We start from the raw sequence: 16,515 nt of genomic DNA, 5'->3' as shown, positions 1-16,515 counted from the left end.
CCTCCTTTGCCTCATTCTCTTCACCTCAGTGGGTGTTCATACTTGACAGTTGTTGCCATCTGACAGGCAAATGGCATCTCATCATAATTTTATCAAGCGTGAAGTTGAATGTATCTTTTTAAGAGCCATTTGTACTTCCTTTTGTGAAGTTGAATGTATCTTCTTAAGAGCCATTTGTACTTCCTTTTGTGAATAATTTTATCATTTCTAATTTCTTGCCCATTTTGTTGTTTATAATCCACAGTGGTTTGAATTATTAAATACCTAGTCCAGGTAGAAGATAATGGAGCCCTCTTCCTGGAAAGTGGCATTTTTGTTAAAATAGCTGTCTGTATTCTATTTCTATTATCTTTTCTATTATCAATAGAAAAGATTAAATTTGAAACTTGAGGTGGTTGGTAGTATCTGCATGAGACTTTTAGACTTCTCTAATGTTTCAAAACTCTTATGGTATAATTATTTCCATAGTAGATTAACCATGTGGAATACTATGTAGTAATTTAAAAGAATTGGATGAAACTACTAACACAGAAAATCTTGAGGAAGCATTGTTGAATGGGGTCAGGGTAAGAAGCTAGCTGCAGAAAAATTCATATAATGTGATATACTTTGTGCCTAGAAAATCAGAGATGACACCAACTGCCTGCCTTTTCTGGGCATGTGTACATGAATTTTAATCCATAGACAGATGTCCAAGAGAGAGGGAGAGGGAGAGATATGCCAGCATCATCTTATCTTTGAGGAGGGAACAGAAACTGAGCTGGGTGTTAGCAAAGGGTAGGTACGTCTTATTTGTAAAGGTCTTTTTTTTTCACTAGAAGAAATACCTCATCTATCTAATTAAAAATAATATTTTGAAAATTCTATGAGGTAATAGATGGATTTATAGTCTAATATAAAAGGCAGCTTCAACCAGAAATAGCCACCACAGCGCTGTGAAAGAGTAAGTGGTGACCCACCTGCTGTCTGATCCTGGCTTTGGCTTCTTAGATTCTGACAGGTGAAGACTGGAATGCCGTGATGTATGATGGCATCATGGCTTATGGAGGCCCCTCCTCCTCAGGAATGATCGTCTGCATCTACTTCATCATCCTCTTCATTTGCGGCAACTGTATCCTTCAGGCCCACCAGGGCTTTGTTGTCATTGTCATTGCCTTGTTTTTCTTTCTTTGAATTTTTCTGTAATGATGGTGGGGTAGCAACTGCTATATGTGTGGATCTGGTGTGGGGGTGGGGGGGATTGTATAAATGCCCCTCCCTTGCTGGCTCACTATCTGCTTTCCCTCAGCATTGCTGGAGGACGGGCAGTATAACGTGAGCAAATCTCCAGTGGGCTTTAAGGAACACCAGCTGGTTAAGTGAGTCAAACCAGAGGAGACAGCGCATGTGCTGATACTGGTGACTATCCAGCTCAGTGTCATGTACATGCCCAATGGACGAGCCTTGGTAGAGAGGGAAAGCCTGGTGGTTCTGTGTTATCCTTCAGAGGATGACATCCATATCATTTTAAGACCCATTTTCAGTCGACTAGCCTGTACCTGAATATCTTTGATTATCAAGTGTCCATTGTCTACCTTCTAATCACGATGTGGAACTTTTCTCTCACTTGTTTCACTCCTTTTCCCAGATGCACTCTGTTATCCTAGACCTTGGAAATTGGTCCTTGGGGCTGTTTATTTACCTCCATCAGACTTCCATAGTCCTAGAACCTGTGGTTATGTCTGTCTTATCTTGGACTAGGTCCTGCACGACATGACCTGGCATATAGACCCCTGAAAAATGCTATGAATAATAAACTATTGTATACCCATATGAATATTACCTCTTAATCTTCATTCTTCCAGTTTAAAAAGTCCTTATTTGGACCAGATTCCCACAGTAGTGCTTTGGTTTCTGCCAAAATAAACTATTTCATATTAATATCAAGTTCCTTTGAGTGGATACAATGATATTTCAATGACTATGGTCACAGTATCCCTTTGATTTGCCTCAATTTGCAGAAGGGCAGGTGTACATTTGGAAGCCTAGGCATGTGGTTCTGGTCATAGTAGTTCAACTTAAGGGGATGTGTGGCATTGGGAGAGATGGGGAGATAGATGCATAAATTGATCTGCTGCATTAGTTCATCCTTTGTCCTGCTGTTTCTGTGATTCCCTTTCCTTTCCATAGATCAAATAAAGTTATATACAAGACAAAGGGTACAGAAAATTACAACATAAAAAGAAATAATAACTACATACAGGAAATCATAAGAACCTTTTGTTTCCAATTCTTAGAGTTCATGTTGATACTTTATTATATATGATCTTTTGTACTTAGCAATTGGGTTCTTGAGACCCCTGTTAAGAATAGCAAAGACATATTCTAGTTCTTAAGTAGGTTTTATCATTTCCCTATTTTTTTCTTTGGATCTGACTTACTTTGCTTAATATAATTTTTCCAGGTCTTTCCATTTCTTTACAAATGGGACAATATCATATTGACACTATGTTGGGAATGAACTTTACAACTTGGAGGGGGAGGGGAATATGGAGGGGTAAGTGGGAGAAAATGAGGGGGATAACAGTGATTAAAAACAAATGTACTGGCTGGTGTCTTCCCAAATCCTCCTCCTGCCTCTAGCTTCTCCTTCCACATCCCTAGGGCTTAATGAAAACCCTGGAAAGCAAGGAACCCCTAGGAGACAGAAAAGAGGCAAGTTCACAGGTTCCTGGATGGAGGTACCCAGCAATGGCTACAAGAATGGCAATGGGAAGAACGGAGGGCTGAAGCACATGCCCTCCTCATCCTCCATCCACAGCAGAGACATGGAAAAGATCCTTCTGCATGTCCAGCATGAGTCAGAGCAGAGCAGCTCCAAAGGCAGCTCCCACTGTGACAGCCCTTCCCCACAAGAAGACGGACAGATTATGTTTGTCGTGGAGATGCACACCAGCCGGGACCACAGCTCTCAGAAGAAGAAGCTGGAGAAGGAGAGAAGGAAGCAGAATCTCTGAAGAAAAGGGCAGATTGGGTATCAGACTGGTTCAGTAGACCTGAGAACATTCCGCCCAAGGAAGTTCCACTTCAGGCACCCTAAACATGCTGTGTCGCTAAGCATGAGGAAAAATGGAGCCATGAAGAAAGGAGGCATTTTCTCTGCAGAGTTCCTGAGGGTGTTCATTCCATCACTTTTCCTTTCTCACATCCTGGTTTTGGGGCTAGGCATCTATATTGGAAAATGCCTGAACATGCCCTCTGCCAGCACCTACTGAGGAAGGAGGAGCCCAGGAATACGTGTGGCCTGTGGAGTGGAGTGTTGTCACGTACTTTATTTATTAGCATGACCTAACTTACCACCCTGGTTTTACACATCCAGTTCCAGTAACTCTGAAATCCAGTATTCAAACTCAGTGGAAGCATTTTACTAACTTGTTCCCTCTGGGGCCTGTAAGACACTTTAGAACTTCCTAACAGAATGTCCTGTTGTTTAGAAACTTGCAAGGGCTTCTTTTCCACAAATGCCACCAGCAGATTATAGTTTTGTCAACCATGCCGTTGTCTCGTGTAGCACCCCCAGAACTGAACCCATATCATTCATGGTAGGAACTTGACTCTGGCCATGTAACTACCATCTCTCTTAAAATGAGATCAGGGTAGAAATGATGCTACAAAGAGCTTTGTTGTTTTGTTTTGGTTTTATTTTCCAAGACCTCAAGACAAGCTTCTCTAAGCTTGAATTTATAGTTATTAAAAAGAAAACAACTGAAAAAAAAAGCAAGAGACAAGAAAAAAATATCCTGGGCAATAAAAATAATTTAAAAGCAGCTTTGGAGCTATTTTTTCTAAGCCTCCTGATGGTGCCTGTGGGTGTGAAGGATAGGGAGTGTAGTGTAGGACTCACCTCCACCGCTTGTCATGTGTCTTCTGTGGCAGAGTCTTTATTTCTGATAAGGAGCGTCTCAGACCTAGATATGAAATCGCTTTTGAGATTTTTGTGTGTACTGGTATTTTCAAGTGTTTAGCTACATGTAAATTTTTCATGGCCTTTAATTTTCTTTTTTATTTCTTTACTTATTTTCTCTAAGAAGAGACTTTGAAACGAGTCCAATTCATGGTGTTAATCCACGTTTCTTGTTTTAGGAGGCTTCACTTACGTTCTGAAGCCTTTAAACTCTGAAGACCTTTGCTTCCGAGTTCTTCCAAGCACTTGTGTAACTTTGGAAAGCAGACTTGGGTTGTGGGAACAGGTGACATGCCACTCATTTCCTTGGGGCGGGGGGGGGGGGGGGGTTTCCCCCTGTGGGGTCCGGGGGGGGGGGGGGGGGGGAGCTTCTCCCTGATGGGTCCTGCAGGTGCAGGGAGGGGCCGATTAGGCTGAGCTCTTGGCATTCCATTCCGGAATACTAACAGATCCTCCCTGACAGACCTTGTTTGTTTCTATAATGTGAAGCCTTAGGACCAAATCCTTAGAAAGCAGCAGGATTACGGATTCTTTGAGTAGGTTTTGTTGGATTTCAGAACATAGCATGGCCCTAAAGGGCATTGCTATGTGTGTTATATATCACAAGTGGCTGTTGATGATGTTGACCTTGCTGTTGAGTGTTTAGAGAAGCACTGTTGAGGAGATTGTGCAGTCTCTGAGGGCAGCACAGGCTGCCAGCTTTCCCCTTTGCAGAAAACCAGCCCTTCCTTGACCAAGGTTGTAATGCTCATGCTAGAATGGAAACAACACAGAGAAACAACCATTATTTTCTATCTTTTTTTTTTCAAGAATACAGCTGTCTGTCTTTAGGAAAGATGATATATCCCAAATAGTTTTCTGAATTACTTTGTTTTTCTTTGTTTTTCATCTGATGTCTGAATACGTTCATATCTTGTTTCTGACTTACTTCTTAGACCTGGTAACACTTGATTTGCCTTCTAACATATTTCAAATGTTCATATTCAGATTTCTTTGGGAAGAAAAAGAGCAGATTGGATGGTTTTTGAAAAGTCTGGACAAAATTGGCAAGATGGGGTAAAGCTGACTACTGCAGTGTCCAGTTTGCTGAAATTGGCATCATGAAGGAGAGCAGTCAGTAACTGACAGGCAGTGCATTCTCTTCCTGAGAACCTCAGTAGCCGTCTACCAGTGCCACAGAGCTTTGGGTGTATTACTGTTTGCTATTGGAAATAATTTTAGTTTTATATGTTTCTTGAAGTATCTGTGATGTGGAATTCCAGCTAGAACACGGTAGAGCTTACCATGATGAGTTGGTGGCCCTACTGTGGGACACAATGCAGACAAACTGTGTCATTGGAAAGGAGAACTTGATAAATAACTGTGACAATTTAAGATTAATGCTTAAAAACTTTACGCCTGTTTACAATTTGGGGATGAAAAGGCAGATTTCATTTTTCTTACGCTTGGTGAAACCTGGCTTAAAATACTTGTAAATAAAATCGGGAACAAGACAACACGCTTGCTCAGTGAGAAGAGCAGAGCGCGGACAGGGCTGCAGTAAGATTGACTGCTCTAGACAGAGGTGGCTTTCTAAGTGGACCATTGGTGAAATGATTGGAATGAACTGAGTCAAAGTAATTATGCATTCTCATCTATTTAGTTAGCATTTTATATCATTCTATACAATTTACAATTCATGTATAACTTGTAGCTATAAACATTTTGTGCCATAAAAGCTCTCAAAAAAGTACTTATTACTTTATATAACTGTAACCCCCTGCTCATTACCTTCTCAATAAAGAAAAAAATGATATGCTGAATTGAAACCCCTGTATATAAGCAAGTACTTAATGATAATTTTAAAATGTAAAATAAAAAAGAAAGCCTCCTCCCTCCTCCCCCACCCTCCAAAAAAAGACCTCATCTGAATTCTCCTCCTAAGGACTCCCTTCAGCTGATTCCTCTTTCTTCATCTTCTTGGTTACATTGATGAAATTTCTTCTTATGGGAACCTTTGTACAAACCTGTCCAGTTATCCTCTGTGAGGATGTTTATGTTGTAAAGTTTCTATGAAAACAGTATCTCAGCCTGGAGATATTCTGCTTGTCCCTGGACTCAGCTTTATTTTACCCTTCTCCAGGGAGCAATCTGTCCAGTTCCTCCCTAGACCTCTGAGACCCTATTAGATTTTATTCACATCTGTTGCTAGGGGCAGAGTCTGTGTGTAAGTAGTCCTCCATCCCTCTACCTAGACAACAGCATCTCCTCCCTTTCCTCTTTCCTGCTCTTTTTCCCTTGTCTTCTTCCTCCTCCCTCTCATCTTTCCTTACCCTCTTTCCCTTCCTTCCTCTGTTTCCCATTCCTCCTCATCTTCCTCTTTCTCTTCTTCCCTCTCAGGATTGAATCCAAGACTTTATGCTTGTAAGCCAAACACTCTACTTCTTAAGCAATACCCTTGCCCTTTTGTTTGTATTTTGTTTTTTTTTTTCAGTTAGAAGAGTTTCTATAACTTTGAGGCTGACTTCAACCTCACAATCCTCTTTCCTCTCCCTCCTAAATAACTGGGATTACAAATATGTACCACTATACCTGGCTTAGACAACAGCTTCTCACATTCAGTATCTTCTTTTTTTAAAAAAAAATATTTTTATTTAAGTAGTTTTACACAGGAGTTGTCATTCAACAAAAGAGTTTAGGAATACAGTGTGTCTTCATCAATGTCACCACTCTAGACCCATCCCATTTGTCACTTAATCCTTTTGTAGGATATGGAATTGAATTTTTAACTCTGTTCCCTACCCTCCTTTTCCATATCACTTCTCATTATAGGGCAGGGCCTATGCATAGTTGGCCCTTGGTAAAAATTTGTTAAATGAATGGTCAATATTTTCCTTTTTTTTTTGCTGTCCTCGTGATTGGCTCTTTAGACCACAGCAGGATAGACTGCAGAGTATTTCCCCACCACTTCTCTCTGATTTTATTTCAAGTTCTTTGTAACACATGTATGAGATACTTAAGAGTTATTTATGTTCTGTGTCCCCAGCAAGATGTTCTATTTTCTCATGTTTCCTGCCATGTCTTCACTACCCAGAAGAGAAGCTAGCCTGATGGAGGTGCTTGGTAGACTTTGGAATGAATTCCAGAGTGAACTGCTATTTCTGAGGTGTAGGCAATGTCTCTAAACACAGATGATGGGTTTTGCCTTTGGAAACCATCTGTTAGGGATATATACGACCTTCTTACAGGTTATTATTTCATGTTTGCTCTTCATGGCCCAAAAGAGTTTAGTGCTTGAGAAGCAATTATGTCTTCATTGAGAGACACAGTCAGAACCGTGGTCCTAGCACTGAGCCTTATCTAAGTCACCATCCCCCATGTCCATCAAAGAAGTACTCAAGCTCTCTCCACCCAGGACATGGTTTTCTTGAGCTCCTTGCAGCTCCAGCATACACTGTTACATCAAAGGTATTGTGACAATCTTACTGTAGTTCACTCACATTTCCATCCTTTTTGAAGCCTTGAATAGAAGCACAATAGCCCTTCACAGGATCCCTGAAGGCCTATGTTGAGTTACGTGCTCAGCACTGCTCGGGATTTCAGCTTACACAAGACATATGGGGCAGTGGTCTCATGCTCTTATCTCAGACAGAGAAGCATTCATCCAGCACAGACTTTATTTATTGCACTCTGAATAAGAAACCTGAATCTTCTGCTTTGATAATATTATAGTTCAGGATACTTTAAAAAAAAGACTTCAGAGCTAGGGATGTGGCTTAGTGGTAGAGTGTTTGTCTAGCATGCATGAAGCCCTGAGTTCCATTCCCTCAGCCCACATAAACAGAAAAACCAGAAATGGTGCTGTGGCTCAAGTGGTAGAGTGCTAGCTTTGAGCAACAGAAGCTCAGGGACAGTGCCCAGGCCTTTAGTCCAAGCCCTAGGACTGGCAAAAAAAAAAAAAAAGATTTCAAGGAAACCACATATGACAACAACAACAAAATCCTGATAACTTGGTTACCTGACTTTTACTATGTGAAAACTTCTGGTTGAATCACAATTATCAAAGATCTAGCCACAATAGGACTTTTCAGAACAGCACCATCTGGCAGGCAGGAGATAGCATGTTACCAGCTTTCAATGTTTATGGAGTGAAGAAATGAATGAATTATCTAAAGACCCAAAAGCAATTTCAAAGAAAATCTAGTATCTATTAGAAAAATGTATGGCTTTGAAGGAGTCTGGTTTGAAAAGAGCTACCCTCACTATGAGTGTTATGTTATATATTTCCAAAGAATCAAAAACACATCGTTATTATTAGATTGTTTTGTGCAATGTGCATCAACTATAGATACATAGATTTATGGAAACAACAGGAAATGTTGACATTTGTAGATTTTTCTGGATTTCAGAGAGTCTTGATATAGCTCTTTTCAGATAACTCTCTAAAAGGTTTTCGTTTGTTTCTTTGTTGAGGAGCATGTCTTTCCCAAGTCCTCTGATTTTATTAAGTGCCCACACTAGGGACAGTTACCTGCTACCAGCCTTCCAGAACAAGGGGTGGAAGGATGGAATATGGCATTGTCATTGCTGACCATGTGTAGTTGCATTCAGTCATCTGTTGTGCCCTTAAAATCTTGAAATCAGATATTCTACTGAATGTCTTCTTGGCCATCGCTGTTGATAATTTGGCTGATGCTGAAAGTTTGAATACTGCTCAGAAGGAGGAAGCTGAAGAAAAGGAAAGAAAAAAGATTGCAAGGTAATTCCATTTTTGTCTGAGTTCTTAACTGAGGAGTTTGGAAAGCTCAGGTGCCTGAAAGACCTGATAAATCCAAATGTGCTTCTTAGGAGCTGCACCTCCATGTTTCATGGAGGTGACCATGTGGTGCAGGCCAAAGAGGAAAGAATCTTGGAAGAAAGCCAAGCCTTTAGCTTTTATCCTCAGAGCTGAGAATGGGAGTCACACGTTCCCATTCTAAAGCATCATTGCAGTTAATTTTGGCATCATAAAACAAATGATGCATTCAATGCTGATTAGCTCTTGGATAGGGGTTTTAATAAGATGATCTGTATAATGAATCCTTTGCATTAGATGAACCGGAAGCTCTGAGTTTGGGCTGTGCTGTGCTTTTTCTGTTAGTGTTGTTTTCAATTAAATTTTGTCCTTCAATGGGACATTGTTGATTGAGAATCCTGATTAACATTTTTATATGTGGCAATATGGTTATTTTGTTTTTTGTATTCTTTATAGAAAAGAGAGTCTAGAAAATAAAAAGAACAACAAACCAGAAGTCAACCAGGTAGCCAACAGTGACAACAAGGTATGTACTGAAATAACTTCTCTCCCTTTCATTTCAGTCTGATTCTGTTGGCATCACCATAAATGTACCACTTTGGCTGTGACATGTCTCGTATGTAATATTTTGGTGTGAAAGTAGCATATTATATAGATGCTGACTTCTCAAGGGCTTGTGATTGAATTTAGTCAGGGAGCTATCTGTTAACTAACATTTCACCATAGAACCAAGACAGTTTGACTTCTTGTTTTCCTATGTTGGGCATGATGCTGTTAGCATCTTTCGAGCTGGTATTAAACCTGAGATTTTTAGTAGATATCTGTGCCCAGTGGTGATCCCAGGATCTGTTGATCTGGGAGGATTTAGGGCCACACTGTCAGAGTTCATCACACTTAGGACAGCTGTGGAAGTTTCCATCATTTGTTCATTGAATTGATAAATTCTGAGTAGCAGTTGTGGGGTCAGGCACTCAAGATTCAGGAATGAAAAAGACTGACAGGTTCTCTACCTCCAGGGAACTCAGAATCTCATCTAGAGTCAGGAATCCAAATGTGGTTATTTTTCTTTTTTTTCTTTTTCTTTTTTTCTTTTTTTGTCAGTCATGGGGCTTAAACTCTGGGCGCTGTCCCTCAGCTCTTTAGCTCAAGGTGAGTGCTCTACCACTTGAGCCACAGAGCCATTTCCGGGTTTCTGAGTGGTTTATTGGAGATAAAAATCTCATGGAGTTTCCTGCCTGGGCTGGCTTTGAACCTCGATCCTCAGATCTCAACCTCTTGAGTAGATAGGATTACAGGTGTGAGCCAATGACACCCAGCTCCAAATGTTATTATAGAATATGTACAACTACTACACTGGGACATCAGAAGAACCCAGGACCAAGTTGGCATCATGTTTCTCAACTGGGCTCAAGCCTCTGTCTGAAGCAGAATCCCCATATAATAGGCCCTGTCCTCACATGCAGACACTCAGGAGAAAAATACCTTATCCTGTGCTGACCAGCTGGTTACCCTTTGGCCCTCTAGAGTATATTGGAGCCATTGTCTTCTCTCCTGAAACATCTCTTTTATCCTAGGTTACAATTGATGACTATCGAGAAGAGGATGAAGACAAAGATCCTTACCCACCTTGTGATGTGCCAGGTATGATGGTGAAGGTCAGAGACAAGCTCTCAGCTCATGAGATGAGACAGGGCTTTGCTGTGGATTGCTGGGTGGCCTAGCTGTGGCCTCCCTCCTTTATGCTGACCTAATTAGGCCACCAAGACAATGGGATCAACTTCCTGGTGGGCCAGTTAGTTCTGCTATATCCCACAGTCACAGGCAGCATAGATGCACAATTCTTTGCAGGGTGGTGGAGAAGGAATGTGCAGCTGGATCAGTATTGGCCCAACTTTTGCTGACAGAACTCTGTGGAAGATCAGTTGTTAGCATTCACCTGACACTTTTTCATTTCATTGATGCCCTCATTGGATGATAAAAGCCAGACTTGGATAGTTCAGGGGCTGCTTATCTGTAACTTGAAACCCACATAGAGCTTTTTCAGCCTGAAGCTGGGGAAACAGCTAGGTGCTAGGAATATGTCATTGAGAATACCACCAGCATGACCACTTTTACCTGTGTCAGATCATAGCCTAGAAAGAACTTCCTTCCCACAGCTGAACACACTTACCAGAGAGGGCTGTGTCCCCACCCCCAACTCTATTCAGTCCATATTCTGAAGAAGCAGGAAGGTGTTGATTAGATAAGCAGTAAATGCTCTTAATGTTTAAGCCACATTTTAAACTGGTAAAATTGGGAACGGTAATTAAAACCCATATGCAATCTTTTTATTTTATGCCTATAAAAACTGTTTTATTTAAAGTAGGTGAAGAGGAAGAGGAGGAAGAAGAGGATGAACCCGAGGTTCCTGCTGGTCCCCGTCCTCGCAGAATCTCAGAGTTGAACATGAAGGAGAAAATTGCTCCCATCCCTGAAGGAAGCGCTTTCTTCATTCTTAGCAAGACCAACCCGTAAATATACCCTTTCTAGTCCCATCGCTACCACCTCTCTGCAGTCAGAAACTCTACAGATTGCTTGAGGATGGCTGGGTGGGAGAAGGGGAAGTGGTTTTGCAGCCGTCTTCTGGACGCAAGTGTCCCAGGATCCCCCAATTCCCTACCAAGCTTCCCTGCTTGTTTCTTGCCTCAACCATCAGTTCTTTTCCCTTAAGGTTGTGACCACATACTGGAAGGCGTGATGTTCTAGATTCTCCTCCCCTTACAACTTCTGCCTGGGAACAGCAATGGAGCAAATGTCTGTGATCATCAAGATTTTCTGTTTGAAGCTGACCACTCTGCTCTTCCATGCAATGGCCTAGAACCCTCTTTCTTTCTTTCTTCTACTTTTTTTTTTTGTTTTCAGTTGTGGGGCCTGCACTCTGGGCCTGAGTGGAGCTGTCCCTCAGCTCTTTAGCTCAAGACTAGCACTCTACCACTTGAGCCACAGCACCACTTCTAGCTTTTTCTGCTTATGTGGTGCTGAGGAATTGAACCCAGGGCCTCATGCATGCGAGGCAAGCACTGAGCCACCTTCCCAGCCCCTAGAGCCCTTTCTTAACCAGTGGACATTTTCTAAGATGCTTTGTGGGACAAGAATTTTGTGACCAAGTTCTGTACGGTATCTTCATCCTCATATCCCATTTAGGTGATCTTTTTTATGACCATGAAATAATATGTCCTGGTGATATTTATAAGCTATAAGTATTGGATTCAGCTCTAGGATACACTGCTTTAAATAGTATTTTTCATACTGAAATAATAAGGTACTCACCAGGAACATGGTAGTGACTCACATATACTGTAGGCGGAAGAAGTTTATTTACTAGCTCATTTGTAGGTTTTAATCATCTGGGATTAAGTGAACTGCCAAGGGGAATAGGTAGCTCCTGGAAAGGTTTCTAGAATTGCAGGAGGAGTTCTTGGCTGTCATAAAGGAAGACTGCATAATTCACAGGTCCTTGAGAGGTGAAAATTTGATGATTGATTTTATAGCTCATTACTATTGGGATGTCCAAAAAAAAAAAAAAAAAGGATGGCAGGTACCTGGAATCCTAGCTCCAGAGGAGGCTGAGATCTGAATGTTCTGATTTGGAGCCATTCTAGGCAAGATACTCTGTGAGACTCTTATATTTAAGCACCAAAAAGCCAGAACTGGAGCTATGGCTCAAGTGGTAGAGCACTAACTTTGAGCACAAAACCTCAGGAACAATGCTTAGGCCCAGGACTGGCACCAAAAAAAGGAGGATGAGATGATTACCCTGATGTTTGCTGACACCTGCAGCTCTTTATGTTTGACTTGATTTTCCCCCAAAAAATCAAGAGCACTCCTGTTTTGCTGCTTTAGAAGGTCTTCTGCAGCTGCAGATTCAGTTGCTAACAACTAACAAACCTTCAGCAGGGGGAGTTAAGGGAACCAGCACTGAATGCCCCAAAAGAGAAGAGTCTAATAATGAAAAAAAGTCTTTCAAGGGAAAACCTATGTATAGTCTTTGGCAAACATGTGTTTAGGGTAAAGTCAGTCAGTTGTCAGTTGTTAAGCAGCCTGATAGGTAGCAGCCCTCCCTGGCCTCATGGGGCTTCAGGACTCAGAAAGAACTACAGCATATAATGCAGTGAGATCTTTACATGTTAGCAAATGATGATGTGACTTCGCTTTCTAAGGACTTCTAGTTGGGGGTCAATTCTAAAATTAAAAATTAGGACTTTTTCCAGTCATGGCTCACACCTGTAATACTAGCTACCCAGGAGGCTGAGATCTGAGGATCTTGGTTTGAAGCCAGCCTGGGCAAGAAAGTATGTGAGACTCATCAATTAACCACCAAAAGCCAAAAGTGGAACTGTGGCTCAAGTGGTAGAGCACTAGCCTTGGGCAAAAAAGCTGAGGGGTAGGTCCCGGGCCTTGAGTGCTTGCCTCAGAACCAGTCAATACACACGCGCATGTGTGCACGCATAAAGCGTGCACATACACACATACACAATAAAACTTTTATGCCAAAAATCTTTAGATGACAGATTTCATCAGCCCTCACTGCAAGTCCTATTTCAATACAGCACCTCATAGTACACAAAAGGAATTTGTTTCATTCTTTGTGTTAAAATTTTCAGATAAATCGGACTGAGTTTAATTTATCAAAGAATGAGTCACAAATCAAGCATCCTTGGAAATCAAAAGAGGTTCAGAGCAGCAGCATTTATGGACAGATATGGAAAGAGAGGAAAAGAGACCGCTTGACTGGCTATGGTACCACCTGTGCCTTATTTGAGCATCGTAGGAGTAGTTGGCAGCCTGTAATTGGCTGAGGCATGGCTGTTGTAATTGGTATGCTTGTTGGGGAGTTATCCTCCTAAGTTGGTCCTTTAGTTAGCTTTGGAACCAAGGTAGATTATAGTTTGTTCATTATGTAGAGGGACTCAAGATAGGGAATCATTGTAGGTAAAATTCAGTTTAACTTGACAGTTTTCTTTCTAAGGCAGGGAGGATATGCTGTCAGGCTTTGTGTGTAGAAAACTTCAGAATCAAATAGACCTGGATTGGAAATCAGTGTCTGGTCTTTACTAGCTGTGTCACTTAAAGTTCCCTCACATATGTTAGCCTCATTTCCTCTTTCCCCCCCATATTTTGGGAGACAGAAATCCCTACTTCTAAGGATTGGATGAAATGATCTCTGGAGTACCCAGCATAGAGCTGGTCATTTTTTGTCCCCTCCACAGCCATATAGGGTCAGCTGGTGGTAGACTTTATGGGGTGAAGAGTGGATCACTCGTTTCTACCTGGGTGGGGGCATAGGTGGTCCAGCTGAGACAGCCATCTCCTTCTGATCCATTACCACTACGGGGGCCTTATACTTTTAAAAACCCAGCCTGTTTGGGCCCTTGTCTGAGCCTGTGTCCCTGTGTTGGCTTTCCCCACAGGATCCGAGTAGGCTGCCACAAGCTCATCAACCACCATATCTTCACCAACCTCATCCTCGTTTTCATTATGCTGAGCAGTGCCGCCCTTGCTGCCGAGGACCCCATTCGCAGTCACTCCTTCCGGAACACTGTAAGCCTGTGAGAGAGGAGAGGTGGGTGGGATTCCCTCTGGGGTCAGCACTGTCTCTCTCAGGCAGATGATGTCCCGGAGAGGCTCCAGGAGACCTAAGAGTGAAGATCGCATACGCCTGTAGCTCTGTTTTCCAGGTTATGAGCGCCACAGCTTTTGCTTTATTAGACCAATCTGAATGGTATTATGTACTGTGACCTTTATTTAGAGTCCTCTACAGTAACTTGGTAATGCATCCATGGACTCTACATTTCTTCCTCCGTTCTCCTTGCTGCTGACATTTTGGTTATTTCCCCTTCCCCATCAGATATACACAGTCACATCTTGGAGGTTTGGGCCTAAGGGGAGCAAATAGCAAGAAGGTAAAATTGAATCCAGGCATGCCACACAAGGCCAGAAGTTCTTACTTGGGAAGATTTCTCTCAAGTGGACTATACACAAAGATACCGGGCTCCATTTCTGAGGAGAAATATAAGTTAGGAAGATAATGGGATGTAAGTTGAGGGTTCCATAGAAAGAGGAACTTGAGGTTTGGGAGTGGTAGAATGTGTTTATGCTAAGAAAACAGAGGACTAAGTTATCTACTGTTCCTCACCTTCCTAACTTAAAGGTAGCACCCACAGATGCCTTATTGTAAAGAAACTTGCACTGAAATTAGTTCTTGTTCTAACAGCTCCATCTTAGGCATCTAGCCAACTCAATACTGAGGAAACTCCAAAGGCCAGACAGCTTCCAAGATCTAATGGCTTGATGACTATCAGGCCCAGTCACTACAATGCAGTTTCAGTTGATCACTGACACACCTCCAGGAGAAAGGAGACTAGCAGATGTAGGAGGTATCAGATTCTTAGAGACGTTAGAATTAAGGCAGATCAGCAGAGCAGTGCACCCAGTTTTCAGTCATAACAAGAAGGCTTCATACTGTTTTTCCCTACTAAGTACCTGGCCAAGTGATTTATGGCAGCGATAAGACATGAACTCTGATGTGAAGGGGAAAAACACTTTTCCTGTGGTATGTGTTAGTGTCTGTGTAACAGTGACAGCATTGAGCCTGTCTTAATCAGTCCTCAAAAGATTTTGTCAGAGATCCAGACATTGGAAAAGCACAAAAGCCTCTGTGTCATTGAGTCTAGTGTCCATACTGAGAAACAGTTTACATAGGAACTTCTGGTTTCTTTTTTATTATTATAATCTTCTCTCCACAAATTTGTTTCCTTGCTGCTTTTCCCAAAACTATAATTGTTCTCTTTAATAAATGTACATGAATGTATGTATTGCTTTTAAAGCATTACAGTGTTTCTTTAATCAGCAGCTGGATTCTTAATGGCAAAGAAAACTAAGGGAAACAAAGGAGAAGAGAACTTAAATCTAAATGTTTAGATTGGAGCCTGGGTACCAAGCAGGCTTGGCAGCAATGATGCTGGCTGCTGGATGTTTTCAACATTAATATCTTACTGTGTTCTAGAAGAGAATGAAGAGAAGGTGGCAGGGCTTGATGATATATGGAAAATGCCTTCCATTGCTTGGCCAGGAAACACAAACAGAAATGTTAAATTCAGAAATAGGAATATTTTGTTTTTGTTTTTGTTTTTTTTTTTTTGTCGGTCATGGGGCTCGAACTCTAGGCTTGGGCATTGTCCCTGCCTCTTCAGTTCAAGGCGAGTGCTCTACTGCTTGAGCCAGAGCGCCACTTCCAGTTTTCTGGTGGTTAATTGGAGATAAGAGTCTCATGGACTTTTCTGCCCAGGCTGGCTTTGAACCATGATCCTCAGATCTCAGCTCCTCAGTAGCTAGGATTACAGGCGTGAGCCACCAGTGCCCAGCTTTTTTAACAGGAATATTTTGGAAGGAGAGTACCCTTGGAAAGAGCACTTGCTCTGAGGAGAGCTGGCCCTGAAGCAGAGGTCCTCATCTTACTGGGAAGGAGCAATAGCACACTCCCCTACAGTGTCTCCATGTGTAAAATAACCTGGCTGACTTCCAAGGCCCTTGTGCCTTTGACTTTCACAGCAATGCTGTGACTGGCTGAGTGGCCTGAACGGGTGGCCCCATCTATTTCTAGTACCTGTATCTCTTAAATAAAAAGAGTAGGCCAGGATGATCTCCTCAGTCCTTCTATCTTTGACACCTGTAGTTCCATGAAAACCACTGAGGGTGCAGTGGTGTGCAGACCCTTCCCTGCAAGTGTCCTTGCTGGGGTGGTTAGACTTTTTGCTGC

At 41.9% G+C, this 16,515-nt stretch overlaps 1 protein-coding gene and 1 pseudogene across 5 annotated transcripts in view; both read left to right on the top strand.

Annotated features, from left to right (window-relative positions):
* The window catches only part of Cacna1d (calcium channel, voltage-dependent, L type, alpha 1D subunit), a 506,855-nt gene that overhangs the window by 418,134 nt on the left and 72,206 nt on the right, over window positions 1-16,515 (top strand). For all 5 annotated transcript variants that reach the window (XM_013030746.1, XM_013030744.1, XM_013030745.1 and 2 more), the window contains 6 exons: window positions 991-1,111; window positions 8,567-8,681; window positions 9,174-9,243; window positions 10,292-10,358; window positions 11,080-11,227; window positions 14,168-14,297. In XM_013030746.1, the coding sequence (XP_012886200.1) occupies window positions 991-1,111; window positions 8,567-8,681; window positions 9,174-9,243; window positions 10,292-10,358; window positions 11,080-11,227; window positions 14,168-14,297 (651 nt within the window). The remainder of the gene's footprint in view (window positions 1-990; window positions 1,112-8,566; window positions 8,682-9,173; window positions 9,244-10,291; window positions 10,359-11,079; window positions 11,228-14,167; window positions 14,298-16,515) is intronic.
* LOC105996560 lies at window positions 2,580-3,254 on the top strand (annotated as a pseudogene).

The sequence above is a fragment of the Dipodomys ordii genome, unplaced genomic scaffold, assembly GCF_000151885.1.
Source record: "Dipodomys ordii isolate 6190 unplaced genomic scaffold, Dord_2.0 Scaffold132, whole genome shotgun sequence".
Classification (NCBI taxonomy): domain Eukaryota; kingdom Metazoa; phylum Chordata; class Mammalia; order Rodentia; family Heteromyidae; genus Dipodomys; species Dipodomys ordii.
The sequence above is the reverse complement of the archived record's forward strand: the minus strand, read 5'-3'. Positions and strand labels throughout refer to the sequence as shown.